Below are 23523 nucleotides of genomic sequence, written 5' to 3'. Positions count from 1 at the left end.
ACTTTTTTATAAATCTTGACTCATAAGCAAGACGAGTTAAATATCTTTAAAAATAAACAAGTCAAACCTAAATAGAGCTAAACTAAACATGACTCAACTTGTTTACATCTTCATCTTCTCTTCTAATCTTTGTATCATTTGTGGAGTCAAACCTATCTAAATTTCGATCAAAACCCTCATAGTTTGAACAATTGATCGGTTTGCTAGAAATGGTAAAAGTGTCGCATTAGATTTGTGATGTTGGGAAGGATGACAATACGATGGTAACTTTCTCTCTTTTTCTCAAAAATATTTTAAGTTTTAATCGAAACTCAAATGCTGCTTAAGAGGGTTTCAATCAAAGCCATTGTATCTAGGTTTTGATTCAAACCTAGATGCAACATTGAACCCAATTGCAATTGCAATTTTTTTTTTGGCAATTTTCCAACTTCATCCATGGCCAACCTCTAGAATGATGGTTTTTGTGGCCACCGACAGCCACCAATATTTTTAGTTTTTTTTTCTTTTCAATTTTAGGAATATTATGGGCTTTTTAATAAAATTAACTGAGGATTATATTATACACAGTAGCTAACTTCAAAGGGAGGTTGGTGCTATTTTTAAAATTATAAAGGTGATTAGTGCAATTTAAAATAATATGTTAATTTATTTATTTATTTTTAATATGTACTACCTCTGATTTTAAGGTTCAACCAAAGTTAAAACGTTGGGAATTGGTTAAAGTGAAACTTGAGAGCACTTGATTTGAAAACAGAATTGTAAAACTTAAATCTGTGTTCTCCGTTTTTAGGTCGTTTTTAATTTTTAATTTTTTAAAATAATAAAAACATATTTAATTTCACATTTTTAAATACATATCTTCCAAAACAAAACAAAAAAAAAATCATAAAAAACTTAAAATAACAAAAACTCACTTTAATTATTATCACACTCAAAATTTTTAAAATACAAAAAACATTACAGACAAAAAAAAAATACATTTTCAACAATTTTAAAATAAACAGTTAAAACATAAAATTATAAATAAATTCAAAAACTAAAAAAAAAAAAAATCTCCTAAATATTTGTATATATACAGATATCTCTCCCTCTCTCATCAAGCTTATGGGCTATTTTTGCCCGAAATTAAATTGACCCAGTGGAGAGGAGTGGCTGTTCCGTCATCATACATTTGATGCAGTTAGGTGGCTTTTAATTAAAGAACCATTAATTAAAATAAAAACATCGCACTAACAAAACAATATTTGTGTGTATGTGTCAATGAAATTTTAGTTAAAGTAATAAAGCTAATAATAATAATAAGCTGCTGAAAGTGAAACCCACAGATTTTAACTCACATCAATCAATGACAGGGTAGGTGGGAGGGGGTTTAAATTTCAAAGAGGTAACAACTAACACGGTTTCTGAGGCTTTGCAAAGGCATTTACCAAAATGCCAACACCCTTCCCCTTCGTTTTCTCTTCGTTTCTCTGGTTGCTGCCTGCCTGCCTGCCTGCCTGCCAACTTCTCTACCATAGTCATCGTCATCATCATTATTATTATTATTATTTTTATTATTATTATTATTCAGTTAAGAAAATAATAAAAATATGATTAACTAGATAAACCTCTTCAATTAATATATTTATAGGACGATAAATAACCATTTGCCTTCAAATACCATAAAAATTCAATTCATCCATCCATCCATCCATTCCTTACACTTAACTATAAAAAAAAAAAAAAAAACTTTTTGTTTCAATATTCTTAAAAACATTATAAATCCCACCCAGTTAAATCCAAAAATTGTATTGACTTTACCACCACATTTGAAAATTTTATCATTCACTATTAACCACTCACTCTCACTCGAGCTGAACACCCAACAGAGAGCCCAGTTGAGCCCCACTCCGCTCATGGGTCGTTCTCTACCCTATCTAATGCCCACGAACTCTCAACATTTTGCAATGCTCCCTCCGTCTTCAGTTCCTTCCAACTCCAGCATTTTTACTTGGGATTTTGAGTATCTTCTCAAATTTGCATTTTAGATTTGGCCACACACATAAAAATAAAATATAAAAAAAAAAATTAGCCAAATCCAAAATTATTTGAGTGACGTGATGTGACGCAGTCCGAACCATCCATCCATCCAGTGTATTGGGTGTTACCTTCAGCAGCCTAATTCCTATCCGCTCTGACGGTGAAAGATGTTTCGGTTGTCCACATAATTTGAATGCCTCAAAACCGGTCATAAGTTTATCCATTCCTCGGCGGAATGCAACGACGGCACAGCGGCAGCACTTTTAAGTTAATTTCAAAGAAAAATCAAAACCAAACCCAAACCCAAAACTTAGGGCATCATTCCCATGTATGTATGTATGTATGTCCCATGATGCCTAGGCATCAACTTCTTCTTGTGCCTTCCCCCCTCCGACTCAACTTCAAAAACGATGGCTTTGATTTTTGTTTTCTTTTTCTCTTTTGTTTATCCCCTTTATCCGGTCAAATATTTATCAGGGTGGTGGGATTCAATGGTGGTTGTTTATAGTTATAGCAAAATCTTGTTCGTTTGCTCTCCGGTAAAGCAAAGCAGAAGCTTCCACCCTGTAATTGTTTTAGCCGTAAAAATGACAAAAACACCACACAAAAAAAAAAGAAATTAAATTCAAATATGTAAAAAAAGAAAAAAAAAAGTAATAAAAGACGACACCACTGCCGTCACATTTTCAAAACTATAGGCAATAATTCAATTCTTACCAGCCAGGATGGACAACATATCTTCCAGTTGAGAGAGCCCAATTCACCTGTTTGGAAGAATTTTTTAGGTTAGCCCTCGCGATGATCATAATACGTATGTTATAGGAAATCAACTCTCTTCATTTCACCCCCCACTTATCACATTTGTGCAGGGCAGTGTCATATCAAACTGCATCACGTCCACAATTATGTTAATATAGAGGGTTAGGATGATATGAATTGGAGGCACCTCCCCCCACACAACCTGTACCAGCACAGGTTCTTTTATTTCCCAGTCCACATCCACCCCCCCCATCAAAGAAAATTTCAAGTCCATACCATCCCCAAATGGACCGAATTTGTAAGATACCGGTCAAATTGGGCTGTAATTGCCATCCCTATCCAACAATGTCTATCCTCCATTCCTCCTCCGCTTTCAACATATGACAATTGGATGCTTAACCTTCTATATCCTAAATAAATTCTATACCTACCCTTATAAATGCCAATAAACTTCTCCGAACCAGGCTAGTAGATGAAAAAAATAAACAAATACCAGATGAATAGTCATAAAAAATGCAGGGAAAGAGTAAGCAGCAAATACCTTGTCGGTCCCAAGTGAATTGGCAACCACATGAGTGACCTGTTCATCTATCTGGTTGGTACAAACAGCACCAAACTGCTCAGCTGTCTGCCATAATGGATGTAAGTGAGGATTGGCTTCACCAATTGGGAACACCCTACTGAAGACAATGCGGCAACCAGCAAGAATCTTCCGCTGCTCTAAGGCTAGGATGTTTCGGACATCAGCTTCATCCAATTCTGGATGCGAAAAGAAGTTCTGATGTATTTTCTCAATGACCTATTGTTCAAGGCAACAAACACATAAACAGGGAGGAGAAAAACAATCATGTTGACAATTCTCATGGCTATATGATCTCACCGCCAAAGAGGATGCTAAAGTCCCATCTTCTGGCCTCTCGTCATGATCAATCTCAAGGAGAGAAGGACCTAAAAGCCCAAATTGTCGCCTACTGCAAGGAAAATAAATATACCTGCAAAACAAGTAGTTCATGAAAAAGAGCATTGGTAAAACAAGCAGATTGAAACTGGACTTCTAGTTTTTCCCTAAAATATGTCCATTTCTTTACCTTTCTACAACAATCATGTTTAGTTTGTTATGTGGCCAGACTTTAACAGAATCATCTATAATTACCACAGCAGATTCCATACCCAAAACCCCGTCCAAATCCTTGCTCTTAGGAACCCTCTCCTCACCATCTAGAACATCATTATCATCACCCCTAGAGATAACTCGCCCAGCAAACAAGGATCCTTTTGGATCAAGCAATTTTGCCATCTCTGTAGCATACAGTTTGTTCCCCATGGTGTAAAGATGCAATTCAAAAAGCTTACTAGCCTGAAATGCCAACACACATTTGTATCAGGATTTTCACAACAAACGCAAAAGGCAATTGTGGAAATTTGAAAAAAAAAAAAAAAAGCATAAACGGTACCTTCTCCAAAAAATTCCAAATCCCAGGCCGCAACTTAGTCCACATTCCCATATGAGGAAACCGAAAGAGATGCCTCTGTGGCTTTTCACGATCTTGTTCCTCTTTCTTCCTCAATATATCATCATGCACCGGGTCCACTTCAGTAAACTGAAAGAGCAGATAGAAGAATAAGCTTATCATGTTTCTAATCTTAAAAGGCTTCAATAGTAAGAACAATTGTATCCACTTGATGAAATTATTATACCTTTGCCGAATTAAGAAGTGTGTGATCCAGATCCAACACAAGACACAGCTTCCGTGCAGCAAACATCTTCTTCTGTTCTTCAATTCTCCTAGCCCTCTCTCTGTGGATTGCAGCTTTCTGCTGGTCATCAAATCCATCAAAAAGATGCTCAACATCAACCCAGGTGTTCTGTGATCGAGAGGGGCCAGCAGCCACTTCAGATGACGAGAGAGACCCATTTTGCAGGTGGCCTGACTCTGTTACTAAGCCTTTATAGTCCACTCTACTTGAGTGAACCTGTACCAGTGGTGAAGCAGAAATCTGAGAAACTGGAGTAATAGATGCTTGAGAAACAGACACAATGTCAGCAATATTTTTCAGATTTTTGGTGAGTTGCTGGGTAATATCTGGTCCCATGAACAACTGAGAAGATGTCGACTTTTTATCTGACTGGTCTTCTTGCTTTTGAGAATTCCAATTGCCCGTTATTTCCTGTGGACTAGAAGCTGCATATGTGTTGGATTGATCAAGTCCCAAGCTCCCATTCTTTTCAAATGATTTGCAATGTAGAGCTCTTCGAGGATCACGTGGCTTCATGCGGATTTTTCCAGAGACATCCTGCGAGTTTGGTAAATGATTGGACGTTGTAAAAACTTTAATGATAAAAGACAACCATTGACCCAGAAAAAGTTGCAAGCTGGAGGGAAAAGCAAGGTAGTCAGAGGTAAGGCACTATATGACATTACGTTGACTGAGGTGCTGGTGCCGGGGCGGGGGGGGATGCACTGGCCTAAGTAAGACACTAAATTGACAAAAAAAAATTAGTAACATATCTAACATGAACAGATAATCAGATAATGGATCTAAGACTTCTAAAATACTCTACAAATTCTTTTAATAATGTTCAAACAAATAACATTAGGATCTTGCAATAAATGGATAATGTTCAAGTGAACATCTTTGAGATCTCACAAAAATTTAAATTTTGAAGCTAGATCATATTTTCCTGCCTCCACTTAATGAAATAGATCTGTAAGCCACTTGTGGTGGCAGTAATAATACTGAAAAACAAAAAGAAATTTGATATATTATAAAGAAATAGAGAACGAACAAAAAATTAGTATAACTGTCGAAAGCCAAACTATAAGCCCAAATAAAGCAGCACACTAGAATTCCAAAGAAAAAATTAGAGATGGGGTGTCTGCCACATCACTAGGCCCACCATATCATATTAAAGGGAGAAAAATAGATGGATGTGCCTATCAGAGGGATCGCCCATCAACAGCCAACCTCCGGTGAGACTTCTCTAACTCACCTTCCTGGTATCAATTTCTTGGTGATATTTCTAGCTACAAAAGAAGAAAGAAGAGACAAGAATGAAAAGGCAACTACAATCTCTTTACTTTCCAATTTCCTTCTACTTTCCTCTTTCATTTTCAGTTTGTAAATGCCTCCTTGCATGCCATTTTTTATTTTTGGGGCAATTTTTCTTTAACCTTTCTTTACGCCTAGGTCAGCACCTTTGACACCTATTGCCCAGGTGTTGCCTAATTGAAGCCACCTTGCCTAGAGATAGATGAGGCTCATCCATGAGCCTTGATGAGCTCGAGTGCCTAGGTAAGTGAGCCACTCACCTTTGACTGCATTGAGGAATTGATGGTTTCATGGTAATATTAAATGCTTATAACTTTAAATTAGCCAATAAGGTAATAACCTGTCTTGTTAAACAATTTCAGAGAGGATGTAACCACACTCAGGCCATGAAGCACGATCACCAAGCCTTAATCCCATTTGGTCAGCTACATTAGTTCTACCTCACCAATCATCCCTCTATGCTTACAATCTATGACAAAAGATTAAGGGTTTTTCCACTAGTCGTTAACTACCTAATGCAACCATCTTTCTTCATCTGGGATTGGGATCAGCTATGATGAGGAATAACACTTTAATGATAAGAGTTATAGGGACTATTGATGCAGCACAGCAAAGAAACCCAGAGAAGATTGAAGAGGAAATTTGGGGAAGAAGGAGAAGAAGAATAGAGGGAGAAGCTAGCCAAGAGAAAGAGAGAGAAAGGAGAGGGATTCCAACAAGGAAGAATTAACAATTTCTTATTCAATCAATCAATTAAAAAACACTAATGATCCAGCCCATGCGATGCACAAAATTGTTAATTGATTTATGCATAATACATTTATTATTTAATTTTATAAAATTATATAAATATAGACTAACATATTTTGTAAAATTAATTAATTATCTATACATTAAATTAATGAGAAGTTTCAAAGTCTTTACTTATTTAGATACATGATCTATTAAATAGTCACAGAGACAAGGAAGGTGATATATATATGTGTGTGTGTGTGTATTAAAAAATTTGTGAATCTTTACACGAAGAAATAAAGGTTAGGAAGCAGAGATTAAAAGGTAAAATAGATAACTATAGATCTATTCAAATAAAAAACATATTCAAAGTTTAAGAATCTTTACAGGATAAAAACAAGCAGATAAGAGAGTTTTGGATGATTTTACTTTATTGACCCCAACTTGAGGGGAAAAAAGGGTGTTGAGATAATAGAATTTCATGCAGTTAGGATGAAGACCTTTCCAGGAATTCAAAATTATGACAGTTTCATTAAGATGTAATACCAAAAACTGGGTTTGTTTTTATATATTAGAAAAGATATTTGTGGAGATAAATTTTGGTGGTTGCATATTGTTGTTAGTGTTTATTTTTTTAACCAGGATGCATGGACAGCATTTTGGGAAATCAAATTATTGACAATTCTTCAGAACACCATTCTGGTGTTTGCTTATATATAAATAGGGGTTTGAAAAAAACTCTTAAAACAACTAAAACTCTTTTAGAACTACTCTTGCTTACTCAGTCTCAAGTTTTTGTCAATTTTCTATATTGAGAAGACTCGACATATTGTCTTCCGCTGTCTTGTTGTCGTAATTACTTTGAAGCAACAGCAATTGTAGAAGTGTAAAAAACTAATAACAGGCAGCAGTCCTGGCAACCAGTAACAGTGTATATGAACAGCAAGAGCGAACAGCGCATGCAATTAGCAACAGAAACAGTGACTACAATAGCTTGATGACAGTGAACTGGAGTTGTTCTGATACCAAATCTGATGCCGGACAACAAAGACACTTAGAGAAGATTGAAGAGAAGAAATCAGGGGAGGAAGGATAAGAAGAGGTATAGCGGGAGAAGGAAGCCAGATAGAAAGAGAAAGAAACGAGAGGGATTTCAGCAAAGAAGAATCAATAATTTTTTATCCAATCAATAAATCAAAAAAAAAAAAAAAAAAACATATCTTCATATTGCATTAATGAGCCCTATATATTGATAAAACTCCTTAAACACAAACAACTAAAATTCTTCAGAAGTACTCTTACCTAATACGGTAACATAGAACCACCAAGATTCCATCAAACAATCCACTAAAAGTCCTAACGAAACTAAAATATGTTTGGATAAAATTTGAAACTCCTAATGACAATAACTATTTTCTCTATTTGTTTTGATTCCTATCAACTACTCAATACACTCAAGCCAAGGAGGTAAAAATATTTAGTTGTACTTGCCCCAAAAAAAGTAGTTAGATGCACCAAAAGTAAAGTAAAACATATTACCATCCAGCTATCAAGGATACGTATTAAAATGATTTACGTGCATGATTACAGAAATATAGTTTGCTCTGTAGAATGGCCTAAGATTAGATCCTCACCACTGAAGCTGATTGAGGAGGAGCCTGAAGTATTCCTGACACTCTCTGCCCAGTCGCTACCGGTTTTGGAGTAATATTCATTGATGGAACTGCTCCCAGTATAGAGTTTGAGCTAGGAGTAAGGGTAGGTCTTTTTGTAGGGTCAATGGACTTCTGTTGTTCCATCTTAATTATATTCATCCACATGGACGGATTCATTGCAATATCTTTCAACAAAGATTGCAGGGAAGCTGTGGTGTTGGCACCTGCCCCTGACAAGTGCTTATTTATGGTAAACATTACATCAGGCGTACTGATGTCAGTACCAGTGGAAGTTATGGAAGTTCCAAATTTTGAGGGATCACCTCCTGTGTTTTCCACAATCTGGCTTACATTGCTAGAGAGCAGAGGTCCAGCAGTTCCTCTATCCTCTAACCACGCCCCAGATCCCGAGACAGTCTGCATGTCACCAGTGACATAATCTGTCAACCCTTTCCTTTGTCTTTTCATTGCAGGGCCATCCAAATTAAGCTCCTCAACCGTCTTCTGCTTCCTCAAGCCTGACACTTCCCCAATGGGGTCCAAGGTAGGCCCATTCTTAATAATAGGAAATGACTGCTGATTAATATCCATAGCACTTCCTTCAAAATTGGCATAACGAAGTCTAGGATCTCTGCTCTTTGCTGTAGATTTTAATGTAGGATTAGGCCCTGAACTCATCGGCCCAGTATTCCTAACATTTATCAGCCCTTGCCCACTGGAAATGCCAACCTGTGGCCCAAAAGAAAAAACTCGTTCTGGTACAATTGAAGCATTTACAGTTTTGAAATTGCCAACAATGGAAGAACTAGAAACCTCCCCTGCAACATCGCCACCTCCATCATCACATTCCTCTGAAGGGGTTGGACTTGGAAGTCTGTCACTCTTGAGGAAAGAACTATGGCCAAATTTTTGCTGATAAGAAGAAACAGCTTTTAGGGCATCAGGTTCATAAGGAGGCATTACAACATCTTCTTTCTCATGAATTACCTGAGGTACCAGTTCTGCATTAACAGCAACACTCCTAACAGCAAGCGCATTGTTCGCAGGGAAGAGCAGTGGGGCTGCCCGTGTTGGGGATGGAAGGCTGTCTTCATCATGATCTTTGTGAAGATCTAGAAGGGGAAGTAAGATCCCCCTACCCCAAGTACTTGGTCCTAATTTTAATGGTTCTGTATTCACATCGGTGTCATTGTGATGCAAAGATACAACAGAAGTTGATACTGGTTCTCTTCTCATTGAATCAACTAAATTGTGAGAAATAGTTTCAGATGAAGCATCAGAGTGTTTCTGATTCACCCTCTCAGTGATCTGTGCATTATTTTCCTCATTGTTGCATTTCAAAGTCCCAAAAGTGGTAGAAGAGTCCAAGGACAAATGGATAAACTCGATCTGTGACAACATAAATCATGTTAAATTTTGCCTGGTAAAGTTCCAGCATGCTGATATATGGTGCTAAAAAACAGACCTTTTCCATCTGCTCAGGAGAAAAAAGTGGAGCTTTTTGGCTTTTCGCGTGAGACAATAACCTGAAAACAAATCGAGAATAAAAAGTGGATATGTGACCTTATCATTGTGTGCTTAGGGAAGTGAAGATTCATAAACAATATGGCAAGTAATAGAAACCTATTTAAAAAAAAGTAATAGAAACCTTAAAAAAGTGCCCTTGTTTCGTTCTCTTTGATCTTGGTTCATGGAGCAAAATACCTGCAAGACATTAAATTTAGGCTCCAAAGTATTACAGTGCCTTCAGCACTACGATCCTATTACAATGCAAAGAAGAATTATGTGATATCTTACAGAATTCATGGCCTTTATTGCAGTAACGGAAAGCAGAACAAGAGAATCAGTGGTAGAATCTGAGTTTTCCAAAACCAGCTCATGCAAGCTGTCTAACGATTTCTGTATACGGGAACAAGCCGGATCAAATGATCTACAATAAACAACCAAAACAACGTAAACCCAAATTACCCATTTCACAACAAATTGTCAAAAACAATCAAATTGAATTGTTCTCATCAAACACTGCTCACAATTTTCAACCCAGAAAGCAATCAACTTACCCATCAACATAGTCTTTCTTGGTTACAATAGATTCAAGTGTTTCACGAATTGAGTTAACCCGAGCCGCCAACGCAATCTCTTTCTCTTCAGTGTCCATTTCATCTACACCCTCATCACTCATCTTCAATCCGCCACCTTCACTCAGAACCTCAGCGTCCATATCAATCTCTCCTTCCTCCAATTCTCCTTCCTCCTTCTCAATGTTTGGAACAATCTCATCCTCATCAGCACACAAATCAATTACATCTTTATCCATCACTTCCTTGTTACCCTGACTGGCCTTATTGTCCTCTTTGCCAGTCATCGACGGCGACGAAGACGATCGCTTCAACTTAAAGCTGGAGTCGTGATCACTGGATTTGCGGTCCCTAACCAAAACCTCATCGAGAGGTTTGTTCTGTACGGCCTGCGCCCAGGCAAGGTTATACAGACCAGAGGCGTAATTACGGGACATCGGATACTTGTACAGATCCTGGATCCAAACCCTAGGAGACTGCTTCTTCTGGTGGCTGTTAAAATTCTGCGAAGCCCTAACAGTATCCTCCTGCTTAATAAAGCCCCCTTCACGAACCCCTTGGGCCGGAACCGAATCAGAGATTTCACCTTCCTCTATATCCTCCGCCGACTGACATTCCTCCCTGCCCATTAGGGTTCGTTCTCGATCCTTATTAAACACTACAAATCGCTCCAAACCGGCTTCGACGAGCATATGTGACACAAAATCCCTAATCTATATCTGTCTATAAGAGCAGAAGATTTAAATACAAAGGCGATCTTAAATTTAGGGTTTTGTATAAATTTTTGCCCTAGATCTAAACGAGCTTATACGGTAAGATATTCAATGTTGTTATACAACCAGATCGTTGATCCCGGATCTATCAATTTGACGGTCGGAGATGATTTTTTATATTCCAACTGCACCGACGGCGCAGCGTAAGAACCAGCAACCCTTTGACAGCGTGAGCGAGCGAGAGAGAGAGGGAGACGCCAATTGAAGCCTGAGAATAATGAGAACAATAGAAGAGAAAATAGGGGTATGTGTGTGTATATATATATATATATAGAGAGAGAGAGAGAGAGAGAGAGAGAGAGACTTGGACTCAAACGTTGAACGCGGGATGAGGATGAATCTGGGCCGTACACGTGAGCAATCCGGAAAGGATTAGGATTCCGTACGCCTGCGGAGCGGTGAACTAAGATGCGCTGGCTTTTCAACCTCTTGTGTATCTTTGTTTTCTTCCATTCCATAAATTGTTGAATTGGGACTGTTTCAAATTTAAATTCCTTTAACCTCTTAAAGGAATGGTGATAAGATTAGATTCTTGTATTTTTAATCCAAATCCTAGATTTTTTGGATTCATGATTACTCCTTTATCATCTTATCAAATATTTCAAAACTAATTGAGTTGTTATAAAAATATAATAATAAATTTATTTAATTGAGAACATAATCGTCTACTTACTTAAGTTTGTAAGAAAGAAAATAGTCAGAGGACACAGAAAGGTCCTTACACAAATACTCTGATACTTAAATTAGACATTAAAAATTATAAGAACTGTAAAACATAATTCACACCAATATAAAAAACATATACTTTTTGGAATAAACATTTACTTATTTATAGAGAAAAATAGGACAATTCTAAATCTCATCGATTTGAGATTTTTTTTATAAATAATATTTATCTTAATATTTAATATTTATTAGAATTAAATTTTTTAATAAATAATATTTATTCATTTTGTACTAAGATTTTATTAAAATTTTTAAATAATAATGTTTATCCTTTTTATAAGACTCTCGAGAAAATTTACAAATATTAGAATTATTCAATTTGCGTGTAACGTGAGACCCCAATCAAATTAAAAATTTACACATTTTTAGCTCAAAATAATATTTTGGGCTTTTAAGTTTTTTTGAAACTTTTAATGAACTTTTGAGGATGACATAATAAATTTTTAATTTGGATGTGATTTGAATTAGTGTAATGCATCTTTTAGAGTCTGTTTGGCTTATCGATTTTTTTCACAGCTTTTAAGTTATTTAACTTTCAAGTTAAAAGTTAGATAGGGTTTAAGTTGATAATGTGTTTGGATAAACGTGCTTTTAAGCTATCAATTAATATTTATGTATTTGATTTGAAATAACTGATAAGTTATTAAAACTTGACAAAAAGACTAAAATAGACATGATATAAATTTTTATTATTAAAAGTTAATAAATTATACAAAATTATTAAAAATATATTAATACAATATTACTATATATTATATATGTTGTATATAATAATAATATATATTATTTTGTGTTATATATATACATATAACATATAATATATATATGTATATATATACACGTTGCACAAAGAACAACAAGAAGAACAGCGTTGCATAGCGAAAAGGAGAAGAACAGCGGCCAATGGCGGATCTGGAAGAGAGGGCGATGGCAGCAGCCCAGCTGGAGAAGGGGCGACAACGGTGGCAACAGCGGTAGCAATCGCCAAAAGTAAAGGGAAGATGGAGAAAAGAGCAAAAAGGAAAGATGATGGGAAAAGATGAGGGCAGAATAGTATTTTCGTTGGTCAACAGTGCAGCATTTTTTGTCGAAGTTGGAGGCACCAACTTTTGTAAAACGCTATTACAATAACTTTTAAACTACATAGCTTTTCAGCTGATTGTTATTGTCAAACACTTCGCACTAAAACACCACATAGCTTATACGCTGCATAAACAGCTTAAAAGTGGTCAAATTACTAAGCCAAACAGCCTCTTAATGGGTTAAAAGAAAGAAAAGTGCTTTTAAGATGTGTTAAATAGAAGAGAAACGATTGTGTTCAACTTATTTTGTCATAGTCTATGCAAATGCTGTTGGTCCCTTACGCCATGTTTGGGAATGGAGATTATTTCCGTGTTGTTTTGGGGGAGAGTTCTAAATAGAAAGGGAAGAGAAGGGATCATTTATATGTCATGTGTCCAAATAACTGGAAAGAAATAAACTCTTATGTTATTTTTCTTAACCTTTCTGTCACGTTTCATTAATAAAATTAACATCCTCACTATCCCAAAAAACTCATCAAATAAGAGTAAATCAATCCAGATTTGTCCTCTGTGACGTCAGTTGACGAACCTCCTTGACACAACCCTAGTTTGGAGATTGGCTTTTATTACTTACGTAGGATTGCATTATTTGGCATCATTCGGATGGAAGGACAATTACTTCCCTGGGATCCCAAATAGCTGCTTCCATATTTTTGGGTTTATCTTTTTGGAATTAACGTAATTGTGTGATTTTTCATCACTCGTATATTTGATTTTGACAAAAAAATTAAATCGCAAGTAGAGACTTTATCTCACTGCTCAAGACAATGAATCAAACCTATGATTTATTAGTGTGGATCTCAATTTATCATGATTCAACTACTCAACTTATATTTTAAACAATGTTTTAAAAACTAGACTGGAGAGCGAACCGGCCTATTAATTGGGTCATAGGTCAGTTGGTCCGACCGATTAGACTGGAGTGGTCCGACTGGATGATGTCATATATATATTTTATAATTAAATAATATATATATTAAATATATATTTAAGATACTAATATTCTATATATTATCATTATGAGAAATGCTATTGTTAACTAATATATAATTAATATTTTATATATAATTATTATATATGCTATTAAAGAATTAATTAATAATTAAAAATTTAAAAATAAGTGAGAAAGTGAAAAAAATCGGGGTCAACTCGGTTCCCGATTTACCGGTCCGATCGAATTTTGACTGGGTTGAAGGAGATTTGATATTTTATGTCAAATAGGACCGAATAAGCCACCGATGCCCGATTAAATCGGTTCGATCCGTCGATCTGATCTAATTTTTAAAACAATAATTTTAAATGCTCCGTTTATCTTTTTAATCTTTCACTAGTACCAAGACAGTCCTCAATCGTACGTCCAAAAACACCAGACCTAGTACAAGCCTATGCTCCTCAGTGCTATTCAACCTCATTTTCAACATGATTATCTAAGCCAGTTATGGGATTTACTCATCACAATAAAATTGTCCTTATTTGATAATTCTTACCCCTACTGGCCCCTCAATATACAGGCGAGCTTAACCAATCTGGAATAATTGCTCCATTCATTTACCAGCATGTAACGACTTGCCCATCGCACTTGCAATGTGGCTTAAACCTATGTCAGTCCAAAACTCTTGAGAAACATTATAAAACTTGACCAATATTGAAATTAAACAATGGTGCTCCTTAGCTAATGTGATACCAAGGACCCATTGTTTAAAGAGTAGTCCTCCTGTTGAAATCAAAGGGAAGACTCCTCATTTGTAGCTTGTTGGGCAATCTTAAAAAGTAAAAACCATTGGCTTTGACTAAGACCTCCTCTCACTGAAAACAAGCACATACCTTATTAGCAATATATTAAGGCACAAGGCATACATATGCCTTCTAACTCTTCTCTTATAGCCATTTGACCCTTCCAACTTAAGAGTGAATCTATCATGTCTCTAAATTTTTAATTTTACTACAATTACACACCTCATCTCCCAAATAAGTACACGTGAGATACACATACCTTTGTCAGCAAGTCATTGACGAACTAAAAAGGAGGAAATAAAAGTTGTCGGTGAAGGATGGTGGAAGAAACAACGACCTTGAAAGTTGGGCACAGTTGTGGCGAAGATCGGCCAGAGCTTAGCATTTTTCTTTCCAGATTTGGTGTTGGAGGAGGATCGTACTCCGATAGTATTGACAAGATCAACACAAGCATTTTAGAGGTGGTAGCTAAGTTTCTAGATCTGGAGCTTCATGGAATTGGAGAATGAAGCGAGGAAGCTCATATTAACTTTTTTGTTTTCTCCCCCCTCCCTCACTGACGGTCCATTGACAATGCATGTGTATCTCATGCGTATTTATTTAAGAGATGAGGTGTAATTGTAGTAAAATTAAAAACTCAGAGATATGATAAGTTTATTTTCAAGGTAGGGGGGTCAAATGACTATAAAGGAATAATTTGAATGCATATTTATGCCTTATGCCCATAGTCAAACCACAGGAAATGGTATCTTTTTGTCTACAAAACAGCCCACAAGAGTTGTTTGCTTCCAAGAGATACCAAGATGAGGCATATGGTTGAGTGGCTTAATGACTAGATCACTCTCATGAATATTGGTTAGTATTTTCCATATACTTGAGAGAAATTCCAAGGATTGTCTCCTTCCTAACATAACCAAAATATTGGATAGTAATTTCAGCTGATTTGAATGAAGATTATTATAGCCATGGACGGAAGTTTCAAAAATATTCATCAATCTTGTTAAATCCTTTACATTATAGTCTTAATCATTTTGATACTTAATAAAACAAATCATGGAAATATAGATGATAATCTCTTATAAAATTGAATTTATGAAGTGTCTTTAGGCTTAGAAGAAAGATAATCAAGCATGAGATGAAGAAAACAAAATTTGAGAGTATTTTTATGTAACCTAAAAATAATTGAGTATAAAAAAGTAATACTCAAATATTGTATTGGAACACCGAGAGAGTTTTAAGCAATAACAAAAAATACTCTAGTATTGGTAAAAAAATTACTTTGAGTATATGAAATTTACACTTAAAAATATGAAATAATGTTCTCTCTGCACGATTCTTAATTACACTATTTACAATACTCGAGTATTTAGTATCTCGCATTTGAAAATTTAAATTTCGGGCCCGTTGGAATGCAATTGATTCATTCTAATACATTTCTTAATGTGTATCTAACTTTTCTTTGATTATTGCAGACTTCAACTTGCTTATTTCAACTCAAAGAATAAGTTGAGATTATTAGTAGCTAATATGAGCATGACAACTATTACTCTTTATAACAAGTGTAGTTGTTCTGCTGATTATTTGGTTTATACAAGGACATGAAAAAAAAAAATGCTACTTGTACATTCTTATTGACACTTATATTGATATCTTATTAATCAATTACTAATATATCCCTAAGTTAAACTCTAATTTACAATTATCAATATACCCCTCATTATTAAAGTATCATAGATTGTAAATTAGAGTTTAAGGAAGGGGTATATTAGTAATTGATTAATGAATGTCAATAAAGATGTGCAAGTAAAATTTTTTCAAAAAAAAAAAGAAGAAGAAGAAAGAGAGCTTAAGCCAAAACAATATGAAAGAACAAGAAAGTTTCGCCTTCATTTTTCTTCTACAATTTTTTTTTTTTGCAACCTTCACTATCCAAAATCTAGTCTTGTTACAAATTTGAAAACTCTTACAGTGCGTATTGTAAAACACTTTAAGTGTTATTTTTTATGAAGGTTTCTTAATTATAATATGAATATATCTCATAAATCATTTTTCTTAAATCGTAATACTGAGTGTGTAAGGTTATTGGTTCGGAAAAATATTTATAAGATTTGTACTTAATTTGTGAAAAAAAGCACAAGATTTAGAGAATAGTGCTTGGCTATTCCAAAAAACACATTTGTAAGATTTGTACTTAACTTGTGAAAAAAGCACAAGATTTAGAGAATAGTGTTTATCTATTTCAAAAACACTCTTAGATAAATTGTTGAACTACTATAAATGTCGATGTCATCTCTATTTTATTCTCTTTATTCTTATTCATTTACAAATAAAAATTAATAGCTCATGGCTCTTTTTAGTTTTAAAATAAAAATTAATTTTAATATATTGTACTTATGGATATGTTTAATTATGAATAATAAATTTAAAAACTATTTTGAATAATAATGGGAGAAACCCATAATAAAGGGTGTGTAGAGGCTATCACTATTTCTCAAGTTTGAGTTGATTTGATTGAAATTTTCATATAAAAAAATAATATATATATTTCTTAAGTCTCGTTTACTAAAAAATTAGAGAGGTGATGTGTCTTACACACGTACGTGAAAAGAAACATTTAAATAAAAATTAGTTATAGTTTATTTGTTAATTTTTTTTTAGATAAAAATTTAAATAAAATAAACTCTGACGTAGTAGTAAATTATTTGTTTGAAAAATTATTTATTATTCAAAAGCATGAGTTTAAGTGTTATTAGTGCAATTAATTTTTATTTTTTAAGCAATATACGTAAAATGTATTTGGAATAATAATATTATAATATATATATATATAAATGACTCAATTCACTCTATATATCAAACGCTCATTTTAATTAAAGGGAATTGTTGGTTGACAAATCCTAATCATCCCCAAGCCCTTGTTGTTAATAGTGTGATGAGGCCCTACTCCTATTGAATCATAATACAGGCATAAGCATAGGCATAGTGTACGATAGATACTATATATCAACAAGTAAACAACAAGTGGAAACGTATAGTAATTAAAGTTGCATTATTGTAAGTGCATCCATCTTCTTTAACATATTGTAAGGGGTGGGGGTCCGGTTGTGTATGTGGCATGGAGTGAGGGCCCTTTGTGTATCACAGGCTGAATGTGACTGTGACACCCTACTAACCTTTACCCCCTACCCCAATTGACAAACCCTCTCTCAAGTCTCAACCCACCCCATGTCCATGCCCATGGGACATCATGTGCTTCCAAACCCATCTTTCCAAGCTTTCTTCCGTGATTTGTTTTCACTGCCTCGTTCGTTTCATCCTTTGATTTCATATGATTTAAGGAGTGTTGTTGTTGCTATTGTTGTTGTTCTCACAACAAATAAGTTAGGTTTAGGCATAATGTGGTGGTGGAGGACGACCATATATATATATATATATATATATTACATAATTCATTCATAGGATATATAGGACTTAATAATATATATTATTTTATTAACCCTTCTTAATATCTATTAGTTAATTCATTTACTCACTCTTTAAAAGTAGCAATATATTATTAAAAAAAAAAAAAAAACGACACTTAAGCCAAACAGCCAACCCCATTAATTAGATGCACGGTGAGGATTTCACTTGGTCAGTGTTCACAAAGCAAGCAACCAAAGGGAGGGAGGGAGGTGGGCGGTGGCCCCCTTTGGTAAGGTAAGGGACCATTTCCTAAGCATTGCATTATTATGTGTAAGATCATTAGGCTTAATGATTCCAGTCACATTTGAATACATGGTGGAGAAGGTTTCTTTTTACTTCTTGGTGGGGGTAGCAACCCTTATCATCAACTGAACTAAATCTCTTTGAGTAATACTTGATAATTTTTTTTTAGATATTTTATTAATATATGCGATCTTTTGAGAGAGATATTAATTAAAATTAAATAAGATGAGATATTTTCATGACTATGACTGATATACCTTTTCAATTCTCAATAGTATTTGTAATAAGAAGAATAAGTATGGGATTAGTTTAAAAATTGTTTTGAATAGTAAATGATACAATTGCTAGGGTAGTCCTTAAATTCATAAATATTTATATTAAGGGTTATTTTTAATATTGACTTAGACTGATATCGAATTATATAAAAGTAAGTATTTATCTTTCCGTAATCTTATTTTTTGGTATTTTTACAATCCAATAAAAGTAATTTTATGAAAAATTAAAGCAAACAGAGGTTAGGCGATTTTGATGAAAAGAAAAGTTGGAAAGGTTAATGAAGGGAGGAGTTGGGAATGGCAGCTGAAGGAAAGTGACAGAGATGGCGTACGAGAAGTGGTAAGCAAAATGAAATGAGCCACCCTTAAAAGTATTTTAATTAATTTAATGTTGAAAAATGGAAGCAAGCAAATCATATTGGCAAACAATAAAAAGAAAAATAAATATGTTAATGATGCGATAATCCTTTAGTTGGTGGAAGGAAATCTCCCAAAATAAATAAAGAAGATTTGGGGAAAGTCACATTAAAGACCCACAAAGCCAAGGGGAAGGGGCCTATAGCCTACTATATAGCAGCAACAAACACAAAACAAAGGGCAGCCAGCGCCCAGTCCCAAGGCAAGGCCAAATCAGAAAGCCAAACAGACCCTTACTAGCCCTCCTCTGCCCTTTCTTTACATTCAATCGCTCTTAATCAGTAGTAATCAGTAATCCCCTCTTCTTCTTGTAAACGGGCCTCCGTTCCTGAAAACGCCGTTAAGTCACGTGCCTTGGCGCTGGTCTAGTCCTGTCCTGTGTATGGCGCTGGAGGAGCGATTGACTCTCGACCCCTCGCCGGTCGACGCCGACCCAGACGCCGCTGCTAACGGCGGCGGAGACGACGGAAGCAGGACGCTGAGGCTGCCGCGTTGGACGAGGCAGGAGATTCTGGTGCTAATACAGGGCAAGAGGGCGGCGGAGAGCCGGGTTCGTAGGGGCCGGACCGGCGGGCTGGCTCTGGGGACCGGCATGGTGGAGCCGAAGTGGGCTTCGGTGTCGTCGTACTGCAGGCGGAACGGGGTCAACCGGGGGCCGGTTCAGTGCCGGAAGAGGTGGAGCAATTTGGCGGGAGACTATAAGAAGATCAAAGAGTGGGAATCGCAGGCGAGGGACGAGGGGGAGTCGTTTTGGGTGATGAGGAGCGATTTGAGGAGGGAGAAGAAGTTGCCGGGATTCTTTGACAGAGAGGTGTACAATATACTGGACGGTGGGTCCACGGTGGCTCCGCCGCCGTCGACGGCGGAGGAGGTTGAGGCCGAGGCGGTGTTTGACAGTGGGCGGAGTGCGGCCGTGGAGGATGGGTTGTTTTCGGATTTTGAGCAGTCGGCGCAGGAGGAGGCTGGTGGTGGCAGAACCCCTCCGGAGAAGGAGTCTCCGGCGGCTCAGGAGGTTTCGGCGATGACCGTATCTACGCATGCTCCAAGTTCAGGTAATTTGGATTAACAAATTCGTATATTGCTGTATATGGTTGCATGCTTATATGGCTTATAATCCGATTATCAAATTGGGCCGATCTCATTCTGATTCCCAATTGGATGTTTGGTTTACAGGAAAACAATCTCAACCTTTTGCTCAAGGCTCTCCGTCTCAAGGTAACATTATTCTGGCCGAATTGTAGGAACTTTACATGCAAATCTCTATACCTTTATGTTGGCGTTTGGATGGAAGGACTCCAAACCTATGTTATAAGTGTCATTTCAAAGGATTTGGACCCAAATCTAAATGTTTCCTGCCTAATAATATATACAAACAAGTCATTGGAGTTTGGCAAAATATAGGGTCAAATGACTTTATCCAAATCCAACGATATATTTATTTGCCGATTCTTTGGTGATCTTGATGATGCCAATTCTACCTGTTACAGCTTAAAATCCGTAGCTGATTTGTTTAAGGATCATTTTCCTGAACATAAACATAAAATTCAGTAGTTTGATGGTTCAGGCCTTACTTATTCTTTCTCGAGACTGCAAAATACTCCCTGCATTAGTCATTTATAGTTGAGAAAGATAGGGACATCGACTTCCTGTGCTGTGCTTTCAAACTACCTTCTTAGACGAATGGGTGATTGGCTCAGTTTTTCCTAAACCAAGTAGTTTAATTTTCCTACGCACTACATCCCCTGCCTTAAAAAATATATTGTTTTATATAGAATGAAGCTTGGGTTTTAAATTGTGTCCAACAATGGATCATAGATATTGTGTGCGATTCCTCGTGTGAGTGAACTCAGCTAGGTGTCCACTCCCTTTGCTTGCATTTGGGTAGCGGTCTTGAACACTATATGTACAAATTGATAACTCAAGCCTGTTTGATTTAGTTGTTTTCAAAGTTTTATTTTTGTTTTAAAAATTTTGGAAACGAACACATGAAACATTATTTATATTTGTGTCTGTTAAAAATCAGTACATGCAAAATTTTGAAAATTTCTGAAAACTTCGAAAATGACGTTTCTTTGTTGGGTTCATTTTAACCCAAGACATTTTCTTCACACAACAGTGAGAAGCCACCCATCCAAGCTTTCCAAACGAATGACTGCCAGCGCGACTGCCATCATTGTTTGTTGACGTGAGTGGGCATTTTGGGATTGGAAATTCTTGAGTTTTTTTTTTTTTTTTTTCTTTTGGGGGGTAATTGGATCTCTTTAGTCATTAGAACATATAACAGTGTGCATAATGGTTTGCAAATGATTTCATGGGACCAGGTCATTTCAGGTTTCTAGCCTGTCGCAGGACCAGATTGACCTCCTCATCTTCATAAGTTATCTGCAAATCATTATGACACCCGAGCCACAGGCTTCCTTTATCTCCCATTGTTATGCCATGCTTTTAGTCTAGTTTACACATCAATCTTGTGGTTGTGTTGAAACTGGCGAAATGCTCTTGAATATACCTCTTTTCTTTGTGTTCCACAAAGATGTACTTCAATAATCTGGAGTTGGCTTGTTTTTCCAACACACATCCATCCTGTCCTAAGTTGCCAATGTTTTACCTGAATACAAGCGCTCATAAATTTTCGGCAGTTGGTATATGGGTTCCTAGATGTTGTCTTAATTATCACCTCGCCCGTTCAAGTTTTCGATGTTGTTTATAGGTGCAACACATGGGAAACAAAAAAACAGCTACCCTGAGACGGGGGCGACTTCTCAGGAAGGACGTAAGAAGAAACGGTTTGCTGCAGATGGAGACGATGAAACGAACACCCTGCAAAGCCAGTTGATAGACGTCTTAGAAAGGAATGGCAGAATGCTGAGCGCCCAACTTGAATCGCATAACACCAACTTTCAACTAGATAGGGCTCAGCGCAAAGACCATCAGGATAGCTTAGTTTCAGTTCTAAATAAACTGGCGGATGCGTTGGGCAGAATTGCTGATAAGTTATAGTAAATTGGCATCAGAGCAGAGTGTATATAGCAACAAAAATTACATCAGAGTTGGATGGGTTTTCACATGATTCTTCTTCTTCTTCTTCTTCTTTGCCTTGGTAGGGCTTCTTTGGCATTAGAGATACAGTAGAATAATGGGGAATTAGAGAGTTCCTGGTATAATTTCATGTAATTCTTGTGTAAATATTATCAGTAGTATCATTGTCGTGCAGATTTGAACTATGAAGTTGAGCCATTACTTGGTCACTCCCCAGTGTTGAAAGGGTTCGAGGATGTGTTGTTGAGATGAAAGATAGCGATGCAACTGCAAGTGTCAGTGGGTCGGTTGCATGTTTACCTCCGTCGTTGAATGGAGGTTCGTATTCAACACTCTTAACGTCTAGACAACAGCAGGGGTAAACGTGTAATTTTACTGAGCCAGCTCATAAATTCGGTCGACGCTTTAACCAAAATCAATCGATGATGATGATGATGATATTAATATCATCAGTTGGGCTTGGAGACTTGCAAGGCGGCTACATGGCCAACCTTCACCCAGTAGGCTAGTGAGCAGTTACCACACCGATTGACTTCTTGGGAAAATTACGGCTCTCACGCATTTATATCAGAGAATAATATTAGAAATTATGATTAATAATTATATTATTAATAATATCATTAATTATGTTGTATCTTTTTATTAAAAATAAATTAAATAAATTATGTATTATTGTCTCCTCTATCTAATATTTTTTTAATAAAAATGCGACATAAATCATAACTCTTTATATTATTTTATATCGAAACTACACCCAATAGTTTAGAAAAAAAAATTTATGTTGTCTTGTAACACAGAAAAATATAGGTACATATATTCGTGGATGGAGTCTCAAATAAGGCATCATTATATTTTAGTTTAAAGATCAAATTAGTTTTAATCTCTAATTTAAAAATATAATTACTTATTTAACTTTTCTTAAAGTACAACTTCAATAACTAACGAAGGACAGTATGAAATACTGTTCTCTTTTATTCCTAGTTCGGTGTATGAGGTATGGTCACAGAAGGATCAAATGGTTGTGTTGTGCCTACGTGCACTCTTTTTAATGAGATGGCCAAATTGCCCCTAAGTGGTCAACTTCTTAAATTTTTTTGAGAGGTGTGAAAAATCAATTTTTGACGAATCTATAAATGTCTGTTTAGTAAGAATTAACCGTGTATCCGTTTAAAATTATATAAACTTGCAATCACATCCGATTTATCCTGAAATTAAATTAGACGAGAAGGCTGATCTCCTTTAAGATTAGACGGGTGAAGTCCGGATACCTAAACCATACAAAAAAGAGCCAAATTACAATAGTTTATTTGGTACTTCATTTATATATTTATCAAAAGTAATACTATTTAGGTTAAAAGATTAATTTGTTCTTATGTTAATATCTAATTTAATGTATTTTTTTTTTTTGTCAATGGAGTATTTAAAATTTTATGATTGTAACAATTTAGTCCCTATTGTTAATTAATCGTTGGTTT

The 23523-nt window shown here is 35.8% G+C and overlaps 2 protein-coding genes across 3 annotated transcripts; one reads left to right on the top strand and one right to left on the bottom strand.

Annotated features, from left to right (window-relative positions):
• Window positions 1-2233: 2233 nt before the first annotated feature.
• On the bottom strand, window positions 2234-11303 carry LOC127809908 (RNA polymerase II C-terminal domain phosphatase-like 3). 2 transcript variants are annotated; one of them, XM_052349082.1, is made up of 13 exons: window positions 10277-11303; window positions 10014-10146; window positions 9865-9920; window positions 9682-9742; window positions 9204-9605; window positions 8196-9128; window positions 4477-5073; window positions 4233-4379; window positions 3867-4135; window positions 3659-3770; window positions 3320-3577; window positions 2737-2783; window positions 2234-2583 (listed from the first exon to the last, which is right to left on the bottom strand). In XM_052349082.1, the coding sequence occupies exons 1-13, from the start codon at window positions 10984-10986 to the stop codon at window positions 2508-2510; spliced, it is 3801 nt and encodes a 1266-aa protein (XP_052205042.1). In that variant the 5' UTR covers window positions 10987-11303; the 3' UTR covers window positions 2234-2507. The 2 variants fall into 2 exon arrangements, with proteins under 2 accessions (XP_052205042.1, XP_052205041.1); XM_052349081.1 differs by having other exon boundaries at window positions 8196-9605.
• A 7878-nt stretch (window positions 11304-19181) lies between these two features.
• On the top strand, window positions 19182-22629 carry LOC127809201 (trihelix transcription factor ASR3). Its single transcript, XM_052347960.1, has 3 exons — window positions 19182-20061; window positions 20183-20224; window positions 21720-22629. Exons 1-3 carry the CDS (start codon window positions 19392-19394, stop codon window positions 22007-22009), a joined length of 1002 nt encoding a protein of 333 aa, XP_052203920.1. The 5' UTR covers window positions 19182-19391; the 3' UTR covers window positions 22010-22629.
• The last annotated feature ends 894 nt before the right edge of the window (window positions 22630-23523 follow it).

This window comes from Diospyros lotus, chromosome 9 (genome assembly GCF_014633365.1).
Source record: "Diospyros lotus cultivar Yz01 chromosome 9, ASM1463336v1, whole genome shotgun sequence".
Taxonomy (NCBI): Eukaryota; Viridiplantae; Streptophyta; class Magnoliopsida; order Ericales; family Ebenaceae; genus Diospyros; species Diospyros lotus.
This window is presented reverse-complemented; position numbering and strand designations above follow the sequence as displayed.